Below are 11147 nucleotides of genomic sequence, written 5' to 3' on the forward strand. Positions count from 1 at the left end.
ATCACATCCTCAAGAGAACAGCAAAAATATCTACTGTGGATGGTGACTCCTATGCTGTTGCGTATCTAATAAATTTGTAATCTTCAATCAACTTAAAACTATCTGCATTTCTTGGGCATGGTGCTGTTTTTAAGCCAAGCATTCTACATTGTAAATTAAATCACTTATAGAACTCTACATATATATATATATGTCAATATATATATATCAATAGAGACCTTTAACAACAAACTTTCAGTCTCAAGAAAAGCTATTATCAAACACACATGACAAAACTATGTTCTTTATCAGCTGACATACAAGATACACTGTCTTCAATTCCTCATTGATCACATCCAGCATCAGCCTTTCTAAATGCAATATAGACTCACTATTGCCATTCCATGAACTCTTTTTAAATATATCCACTGCATGACATAAAAAAAATTTAAAATGTCTTGTTTTCAAAAAGTTAAATATATCGCAGTTTTCCAAGGTTTGATAAAGATTAAATATGAGGGAAAGTTCTCAGCTTTAAAAACAATCTAGGTGTAATTTACTGCTCTCCCCCAAATATTTTAAAATGTTTCATTTTAGCAGATGCTCTTTTATGTCACCAAAAGTGCTAGAATTATTTTTATTACTGTAAACTGTGAAAATAGTGTGCAGGCCCCTCCCAGTCAAAACCCAGCAATTTTCTACTTCTGGCATTCCAGCATCCTTATTTACATCCCACCACTCCTAAATAATTGCCAGGTTTTTGCCATGATTTTTGTTTGTTTATAAGAAATAGCATCAACTTTTGCTTTCCTATCTGCAACTGTATTTACACTGCTTTTCACTGTTGTAGTCTTCCTGCGACTTCACGAAGTATACATCAACAAATTGCCTGAGTATCAGACAGGAAATGTTGAAGAACCACAAGTACACATATTCACTTATACATGCAGTATATACTATATAAGCATAAAACCACCGCACATCCATAGTCAGTTAACATACAGACATAATATATCAAGGAAAATGAGGAAGCAGAGCCATTTAATAATTCTTGACTTTTGTTTTTCCACTGCACCACTAGATCCACAATAACATGTCTTAGGAAGTTCCGTTGCTCCTATCATTGAGCATTTTGTGATTTTTCAGTGCTGCTAACAAGCAATACTGAAAGAGCAGTACCAGTGCTGTACAGGTGCAGTGCGGAAGCTAAGTAAGTTGCCCAAAATCAAAAAGGAAGTCTGTAGCAGAACAACAATACGAGCTTTGTGAACAGGACACTCTCTCACCGTATACAAAGTGATCCAAAACAGTAAGCTGCAGTCCAGCAGTGGGACAGCTTGTGAGGGTGCAGCAGCGGAGAAGAATCGAACAAGGAAAGGTTTATTTCAGAGGTCCTGGGAAGCTTGGTTTTTGTATAAAGCATTCGCTTTATAAGCATTACATGAGTGGAGTTTTAATGAGAATATTAATTTCTATTACTTACAAGTAATAGAAATTAATATAATAATAATGATAATAATAATAATAATAACGCACAGACTGAAGAACTGTGTATTCTTTATGAGCAATTATTAGCTCTTCAAAAGAAAAAATATTTCTAACGTTGCCATTTTCAAGTTCTTGCAATGGTTCAGTTTGTCATTATCTCAGAGAAAAAAAATGCACAGGATTTGATACTTCAGCATGTCTTTATGTCAGCATGGCACCCAGGAGAATCTCTGCCTGAATCCAAAAAAATATAAATCTTTGTCCTGCGCCCAGAACTCTACGGAAGGACCAACCCCACATGCCCACACTGAAATCAGTGAGATGTCTATCCAACAACTACAAGTCTGAAGCCCAGTAAGGCAAATTACTCTTTAGCTATGGGACATAGAACAAAAAAATTGTAAGCCAAAAAACTACCTACTCAAAACACACCCAACAGCACTACTCATTGTCTTTCACAGATCTAAGTCAAATAAAGGCACTTGGTGTTCCTGACTTCTTTATAAGGCCAAAAAAGAGAGGGAGTCACTCAAAAATAGTTTCACTGAGTACAAAACATTACTTATACTGTTTAGAAATCACACCATGAAAATCTTAAGTAAACAATACTTTTTCTTTTCCCGAAATATACCCTCTAATATTGAAATTAAAGCACCTACCACCATTTTCTTCTCCATTATTATTGTTTGTCTCAGCCATTTCAGTGCCATCTAACTCAGATTCACATCCTAAATCCAATGTTCCATCAGTAGGGCATGTTGATTCTTCTTTCTACAGTTAAAAAAGAAAAAGAAAACTAAAATTAAAAAGAAAAAATCAATCACCATCCTGCTGCATCTCCGAAAATAGATTACTGCAGTGTACTCTCATGCTTACATTTCAAAAATACGAATAAAATAAAATACGCTTGTGAGTTACTTCAGAGAAGACATAAAAACAGACCTTCATGAAACAACTTGCAAAGCAAAACCAAAAAAGCTATTTTGTGAAGTCATAACATACTCTTTTTTAAACAATGTCAAATAAAATGCAAGATCTTCCACCTTTTTTGGTTTTAACAGAAACAGACTCATTTGGCTGTTAAAAATCCTAGTTTTCTAGTTGAGTGTCCACAACGCTGCAGCAAAACACAAATCCTTTAATGTTCCTTTTTCTGCCTTTGCCTGTTTCCTGAATTCAAATAGCTGAAGCAACCTGGAGCTCACAAGCATGGGAGTGATTGTGAATACCTGGATTTGTGCCAAGAATATCTCCCGATTTAAAGAAAAACAGCATTTGTTTTAGTAAATTAGCAAATGGAGCTTCTGAAAACTATTAATTCAATCTCAGATACAGAATTTTGAGTTAGCAGGCAAATCCACATAGTTTTATATTTTTTAAACCCTTACATCAAATTAGTCTGTCTTAAATTACAAAAGATCCTTCTCCCCAGCCCAACATTTTAATTGACTATATTTAGACTGCCAAACACATAAACTCACTTTCTTGTTTCTCACCTCTGCCTCACATTCCTCCAATCCTATTGTGAAGCCCCTCTAAGTTTGATCATGTACAGCAAGAAAAAATTTCCACCCACAGAAATCATCACAGCCATACCAAAAAGGAAAAATAAGGAGGAAAAAGAATAGATATAGCATAAAGACAAAATTCTATCAGTATTATTATATTCTTTCTCAAAAACAATGATGCAACCTGTAAAGGAAAAGCTGATTTATATTAGACCTGCAAATAATTTTGCACTATTCAAAAATCAAACATTAATACAATTACTTAATGAGAAAGTCAGTGATCCTCTTGAGCTCACTGCTCATAAAACAAAGGCCTTTCTGTGAACAACTCTGAAAAAGCAGTATTTTAGCTAAGCTACATGTTTTTATCCCATATGCCAAATTCAAGAACATGTATATGCTTTCTAGGATAAAACATTCAATGTTTACTTTCATATAAATCCTTTTAAAAGACATCTGAAAGCAGTTAAAAGGACTATCAGGTCATTTCCTCTCCAAAGAATCTAATCTGTTTACCTTTATATCTATTGAGACATTCATAAAATGGATTAATAGCGCTATGTACTTTCCATACACAAAATTTAAACTTACTTTGAGAGCGTAGAGTCCCAGCTTCCCAGGGATTTTGAAGAATGTTCCATCACCTACACGAGTGTTAGTATGAAGCATTGCATTCAGGCAAGCTAAAGGAGAGGTTCCACTGAAAAATAAAATTGTGCAGTCCAAGATTGAGTGCCTCTTGTAAAACTATTCCCTTGGTCTATTTTTTTTTAAAACTCATGCTTGCCCGGCTTTTTTTTTTTTTTGCCCTTTTTTTCCCTTTTAAATTCTCTCAACCCTGAAAACATCTACATTACAATAACAGGCCAGTTTCAAACTTAATCATATGCATCTGTCCCCTAGGCTTGAGGCAAAAAGTCTGTGAATTATAATTATGCTTTTCTTCATACAGCAACCAGCTCCACATTCTAAGAGAACCAAAGTCCAAATATTTATGTGAAATTACTTCGTAAATAACACCATGAAGCCTCATTTTTAAAATGTTACAGACAATGTGGCTGCTGCACATGAATGATCAAAACAGTACCAAGTTCAAGGGCAGCTGCATCCCATAGGATGAAAGGCAACAAAAGAATAATAAAGAGCCGAGGAAGAACACATTTAAAATTATAAACGATATATAGTTAAGCCTTATTCTGGCTTAACATGGTCAGTGTGCACCACTATACACAAATACAAGCACATTTGTACCTTCTATGAAGCACTATCTTTTCTAATTATTGTTGTTTTAGAGATTAAGAGATTGACCTACTCAAGGTAGTAATTGTAATACCACTGTGGAATGCATGTTAAGGGACTATTTAAAAAGAAACACAACACATTAAGGAAAAAAAAGAGTACTTGTACAGAGATGCCTTTGGAATATATGCTTGTTGGCATCAGAAAAAAAAGCAAATGCTTCTACCCTAGCTACACTTACACTATTCTGAAAAGTTTATCTAAGAAATGGTAGGGAAGAAGGTAGTAAAAAATTGTTTTATTTCATTTTAATTTAAAAATTAAAGTACAAGATTTGTAGATGTACGATCACATCTTTGTCCCCGTTTACTGACTAATGTACATGGTGTACTCAGAGACTGAATCTGAAACTGTGCTTCTTCCCTGGGGTCCCTAGCCTGCACGCACGCTTATCTTTAGCCACGTAAATATATTCCACTTGGTTAAGTGGAACAATGCCTGTGCATTAAATTAAGTGTGTTGCTAAGTATTTCAGGATTAATTATACACTCAACTATAAATCAGGAACAGGGCTTCAAAAGTCCATCAGAAACTACTGCCCTTTATTATGCAATATTATAACACAGCATCCAATCTTTGTTGAAAATTGCATGAATGATCTTTTCTTATAAATAAAACTGGACTGAAATTGTCGTCTTTCATATGATGATGCTTTCTGTTGATTTCCATTGCTCTACTGCAATGAAATTCATGCTTATTGTACATGTACTAATTTAATGGCAAGATGGATAGTGTGGTAATTGTTCTTCGGGTAAAAATTAGACTATAAAAGGTCCTCAGGGCAGGAAGACCTGTCCAATAGAATTTATTTACTATTGGTCACCTAATATATCACATTACTACAGCTAAAATCAAAAAGTACAGCTAAAAATGCTGCTTGTTGATAAACACATCAGATATTTAACAGATACCTATTTTATGACTATTCTAAATATAATCATGCAATATAAAAATTCTGACAAGTTTTTGTTGTTTCTTTTTTTTTCCCCTGCAAATAAAACTAATTGCACATCTGGTTTTGATATAATACTATAACAGAATACAAAACTAAATATGGTAGAAATATAACGATACTGTTAGCAGTAGCACAGAAAACATTAAGAGATTTCATCTGAGTTTAACGATTACTTAAAACAGTTTTGGAATAAGTAGGATACTTCTCTTTACGCGTTTTCCTTATTGTATTAATGTTTGACAAGCAAAGACACAAAGTGTTTAATAGAGCAGTTCTAGTTGCGTAATTTCTTCCATATGTTAACATACATAACACGAAGCAATTTCGACTCTCACAGTCTTGGATCTTTTTGGTGAAACATCACAGATTAAGACTTTCTCTGCAAGATAGAACGAACTTGCTGACTTTGCAGTGGAAGACAAACTCAATATATCAACACGAAACAAAACTGTGCGCACGTACGCATGATTTGTATCCTTCTCTTGTTCCGATGTAGATATTCTGGACTCCACACTTATTTTTAGATATCATTAACCAATTAAAATGATGCAAGATGAATGAACACAAAATAGAGGATTTGGCAATATCTCCTGACCACTACTGTGCTCACAGCAGATATCTTAATCTTCAAAGTCTAGCCAACTGGCAAGTGGACAATAGAAACTATTCTCTGACTTACAAAGAAATCCGTATCAGCTACTGAGCCAAGAAGTACTTGAACTACTGTTATGCTTGTTTCATACAGATATCTGCAATTCCTAAATAATTTGGCAGGCAACCAAAGGGTCATATCTACCCTTCTTGAAAATTGGACTGGGGTATGTCCATAATGAGCACAAAACAAACCACACATACTTACGTTGCAAATGAAGTAATAATCTGAACACTGTGGGGCAGGATTTATTTTGAGCTAGCAGCTCAAACTGGAATTCCATGGGTGTCCTTTAACACTGCTATTTTGACCCATGTTAACCAATGACCTGCCCTTCTTCTGTCAGCACAGGCATCCTTAAAACACTATATTAAAATTCCCAAACATTACCCACAAGGGATGCTGGAAATGCTTGCAATACATGCTATCACAACACATGGGACTGTGGTTAGAGAAGCCAGCAGTCAAAGATCCCATGATGGAGACTGATGTCTGAAGCACAGAGCAGTTTCTGAGGGATCCATACTACTCATTGTATGCTTTCTAAATTCTCCTACAGCCTGAGGACATACTCATTCTGCTCAGAGCTGCTGGCATGTATTAATACAGCAGCCAAGCACTGCCAAACACAAGGCTGAGTATCTTTCAATGTCAAAACCAGCACAGTTTGACCTAAGTCCTTGAAACACTCCAAATCAGTTCAACTTCGATTCAGTTAAATCAAACTGGATACAATAATATTCTACTTTGTAACTTGATATCTGTGACTTTTTAGAGCCATAGTATATTTTAAACCAATATGCTGCAAGTTTTGTTGCTGTAGTCTACACGTGAGGAATATGTTTACCATTTACAGCCTTCAGATGCAGAACTTACTATTTATCATCTTTTGGGTGAGATTCCTTTAAATCATTGTGGTATTCTAAAAGTCATTCATCCAGAGGAGTTATTCTCTGTAGCAGTGTATCTTTAAGACTGATCATTTTCTGCTTGTATGTTTATTTTATAAACATATATATACATAAAAGCAGTATGCCCACAACCGCACACTTTCAAAAAGATTTAAAAAAATGAAGTTACTCACTTTCTGTAAAGTTGATATGAAGTCACAACAACCAGCAACATAGAAAAGAGAAAGAATTACTGATTAGCCTTCCAATATAAAAGTTGTCAATACAATTTGATCATTTAGAAGACATTAAGCATTTCAACATTTCATAAATGCTTTTCCTCAGAATCATTATAAGTTGGTAGCAATCAACATATCCTTCTAAATATAATCACAAAATTCCTGTACATTATCAAAGCAAGCATCTCACCCCAACTCCCCCAGTCAAAAGTATCCCCCATATTTTGTGATTCTGGGCTCCCTCTACTGGTCATGCAGCCCGTGTTACCTAAATCAAAATGCTGGGCTACATAGTCTCTACACACAAAGCTCTGCAAAAACATGTAGGGGAAATGCAGACTTCAGTTACTTTCTCCCCTGCCACCCTCCCAAAACCCTACAAAATTCTGTAAAACCACGAGTAAAACACGATTGATTTTTATATTTTTAACTTCTCAAACACACAGTTTTGTCAGAAAAACCCTGAAGACTTCTATGGCTATACTTTTAATTCTAATGGTCTTTGCTAGACTGCTTGCCAAGAGAAAAAAAATATTATCTTGGCAAAAAAAAATGTTGTAAATATGGAAAATAAATTGACTAAAGCCAACCTGTCCAGACAACACAGTGCAGCAGACAGTGAAAGTTTCCTGACGCTATGCAGACAAGCCACCTCGGGTCCTGCAGCAGGCAGCATTTCAGCCACTCAGCCCCCCTGCACGCGTCATAGCCCCCTCCCAAAGCTAACAAGGGTTCCCGACACGCTCCCAAATCAAGCAACAATCGCTGTAAGAGGAGCACTTAGCTATGGTAGATATGATCAGTATTTATTTGTTTGAAATCGTCTGCTCATTTTATACAGATCCAGAAATAGTCGCAAAGGAGCAACAATTTTTACTCACTGCTGGAAACAAAGTAAAACCAAAAGGGTTCAGAACTAATTTCTAGACCGGATACGAAGTCACACAGAATAAATTATGCTTATAATAGATGTAAGTTACATCAGTTTGAGAGTGTCTGCCAGCCCCCTCAAAGAAAGGACCTAAAGTCAGAAATATCGTGATGAACTGGAGACAGCATTTAAAATCAACAACATGAAATTCAATCAAAAAAAATGCGAAGTGCTATACAATGGAATGTGGAATCAAATCCAAAAAATGCATATTTTCATGGCAAGTCCAAGGGACTGACACCAGCACAGTCAAATAGATCAGAAGGTAATGGCACCAGCAACTCTATGTGTCAACCAGATTGCTGGCTGAGAGACATGCAGGGTGAATAGGCCCTTTCTTCCAGTGCCAGTGGACACCTGTCCAATTCTGGGCCCATTTAAAGAGAAATATAGGCAAAAAGTCTAACGCAGAACAAGAGTGATAACAAATAAAGAAAATATGACTTATGAGGCAAGGCTGCAGAAAACACAATTGTGTAGTCTGGAAAACAGCAGAGTAAAAGAAGGTGTAATTGTAATTTTTCAGAAAAATGCAAAAGGCTATTGGAAGTCAGTGGAAATAAATGTTCTTCATGGCCACTGGGGGAAGAAAAAGAAAGTTCACAGATAGTCTAAAAGTGTGAATGTATCTGTTATTGTTTTAATCAACCCCAGAACAGAGCAGCGAAGTTTGTAAAATGACCTTCATCAGAAGATCAAATACACACCAGTCCTGGGTGGTACATATACTGGAACCTGCCCCAGTGTTAGCATTTGTATTGACTGATCTTTTGAGCATGCGTCCAGCACTGTATCCTAGGATTCTTTATCTCTTTGATAAATGAAAATTTCATTTAAGCCTGAGGTTAACCGTATACCCTAAGTATACTTTTTCCAACATACACAGCAGCCAGAAATGCTGGAGAACTGACTAGGTGTCTAGATGTGCACTGCTCGCTGCAGTGTTTCGTAGAGCAACGCATGCGGTGCTGGATGCCCAGTGTGATGAAGCCAAAGAAGCTTTCCCACAATCTCCAAGGAGTCGTGTGCCCGTGGTCTTGCTACCACGTGTCAGAAAAATGTCTGAACCTGACTTAGAAGATTGTAGCCATGACCTAGCTTGGGAGCGATACACAAAACCACCAGGAACCTAAGTGGCAATACCAAGACAAGAAGATAGCTGTCCTACACATCAAGAAGACAGACAAACTGCCGCTGACCGCTCTAGGGCCGCTCGACCCCCACAGACATGCTTGACTGAGCTGGCAGTGCTGTGGGGGCCAAGGCAAGCTCTTCCAGCCCTGGCTCAGGAGGAAGAACCAGGAGAGGTCCAGTGAACAGAAGACTGGAAAAAAACCCCGGAAATTCTACTGTATTCAAATGGTACAGGCACAGGATCCTTCCCGTGGCACAGAGGGAAGTAGAGAGCGTACAGTAAATGGCAGAAAACAATGCTAACGAGTGCAAGATTTCCTTCCAACCATTTACAAACTTCTCAGCAATAAAAGCTTCGAGTTAGTCTGAACAAATCAAAACACATGATGATGAAGTCTCCACTGTCTTCCCTGGTTATTCTGCACCTCCCTACACAGGAAGCCCACAAGCAGTATATCCGCTTTCTCATCAAATGTTAAGTACAGACTGTGTGTTCCAGGTAAAATTTCATTCAGAGTCATCCTTCTTTCAAAAATCCTTCAGCAAAATCATGGACTAAACATGTTAATCTAAACTAAACCAATTTAAATTATCAAACAGAAAACTTGATTTGAACAATCAATGTAAATCTTGCTTTTGAATTTTTTCCATTTATTTTCCTATTGAAAGGTTAATTCATTCACTGCTTGAAATGATTAAAATACCCCAATCAGCAAATAAATATAGCTTTAATGTAATATTACTTTTTGCTAATTGGAAGACTATAAATGCATTCAGCAATTATATAACTTAACTTACAAAAATTAATCTAAGTCATATTTTCTGATGTTAAAATAGCAATGACATCTTCTTTACTAAATCATTACAAGTGTACTTATTCCTGTAAAGTCATTTTTGGAAAGAAACTATAATTTGATTAAAAGATTGGCTTTTAAATGCTGAATGAAAATACACTAGATGTGTTGGACATAAAAGTAAAAAAAAAAAAAGGGAGACTTCAAAATATTACATGTCCAACATAATTTATTAAAAAATAAAAACATTATCTGTTAGTATGTGGGTAGTAGGTAGCTAGGTAGTATTTTTATGTAAAGACTGTAGAGCTGGTAGATCTCAGCCTGTCACACAAAGTTTCTATTCATAAATTGGAACAAGAAAAAAGCATTTTACTTTTTGAACTTCCAATCAAGGGGACTACTAATGAGAACTACAGAAAATACTCTTGATACCTACAGTTGGTATGACTGTCAAAACTATTTATGTTCTGAAGTCTTAACCACTTAAATAATAAATGAAGTCTTAAGCCTTAAACAGTTGCTTGATGAAGTTTCACAGGAATTGAAGTGCCTACAGGTAGAAGACTATTAACTATAGTTTACTCAAACTGTATAAAGGTTTATTCCTAATATAAGATCTCCCAATTGGATCTTTAAATGTATTTTAAAGGATTAAAAGAAATGTAGATTTTTTTTACATTTATTTTTAAGCAATTTTCTCCATGTTAGCCAAAATGAACATCAGTTTTGTTCTCATTTGGGCAGCACCCTAAAGAAAGCTTTTGCATCTCTGGTCCTACTTACCCTTCACACATGGCACCTGACTTGCAGCCTTCGAATATCAGAAACAAGGCTACTACTCTTGAGCAGTGCAAGTAATCCAGAAAGCTCACAGCTATCAGGCAACAAAACAGACTGGTACAGCTGATTGGGCTGTAGTCTCACAGACTGCAAACAAATCCCAGAAGATGATAGGGAAGAAGATCCATTATATATACTACTGACCGCTTCATACTCAACCCTCATACAGATTTCTTATTTTTCTGAACCAGGTGAAGATACAGGCAAGAATATTATTAGCATGACAGAAAAAACAAGGACCTGTACAGACATGCTCAAACGTAACACATTTGGCATAGTTACCTTGCATCCGTCTCACAAGCTAGCAGAACTTAGCTATCAGCTTTCACTGAAGTTAACCAAAGTAGTGAATCCCAAATATCAAAAGCAGAAGAATGTAGCAATGAACTTGAACCTTGCCCTTTGTAGCTTGTGAGGGAGTTACAAGCAGCAGGA

At 36.2% G+C, this 11147-nt stretch overlaps 1 protein-coding gene across 1 annotated transcript in view; it reads right to left on the minus strand.

Annotated features, from left to right (window-relative positions):
- The window catches only part of LOC104628457 (putative Polycomb group protein ASXL3), a 46858-nt gene that overhangs the window by 25985 nt on the left and 9726 nt on the right, over window positions 1-11147 (minus strand). The window contains exons 2-3 of the mRNA XM_010297036.1: window positions 3567-3675; window positions 2127-2238 (exon numbers count right to left, since the gene is read on the minus strand). Of these exons, the coding sequence (XP_010295338.1) occupies window positions 2127-2238; window positions 3567-3675 (221 nt within the window). The remainder of the gene's footprint in view (window positions 1-2126; window positions 2239-3566; window positions 3676-11147) is intronic.

Source organism: Phaethon lepturus, unplaced genomic scaffold (genome assembly GCF_000687285.1).
Source record: "Phaethon lepturus isolate BGI_N335 unplaced genomic scaffold, ASM68728v1 scaffold47331, whole genome shotgun sequence".
NCBI classification, from domain to species: Eukaryota; Metazoa; Chordata; class Aves; order Phaethontiformes; family Phaethontidae; genus Phaethon; species Phaethon lepturus.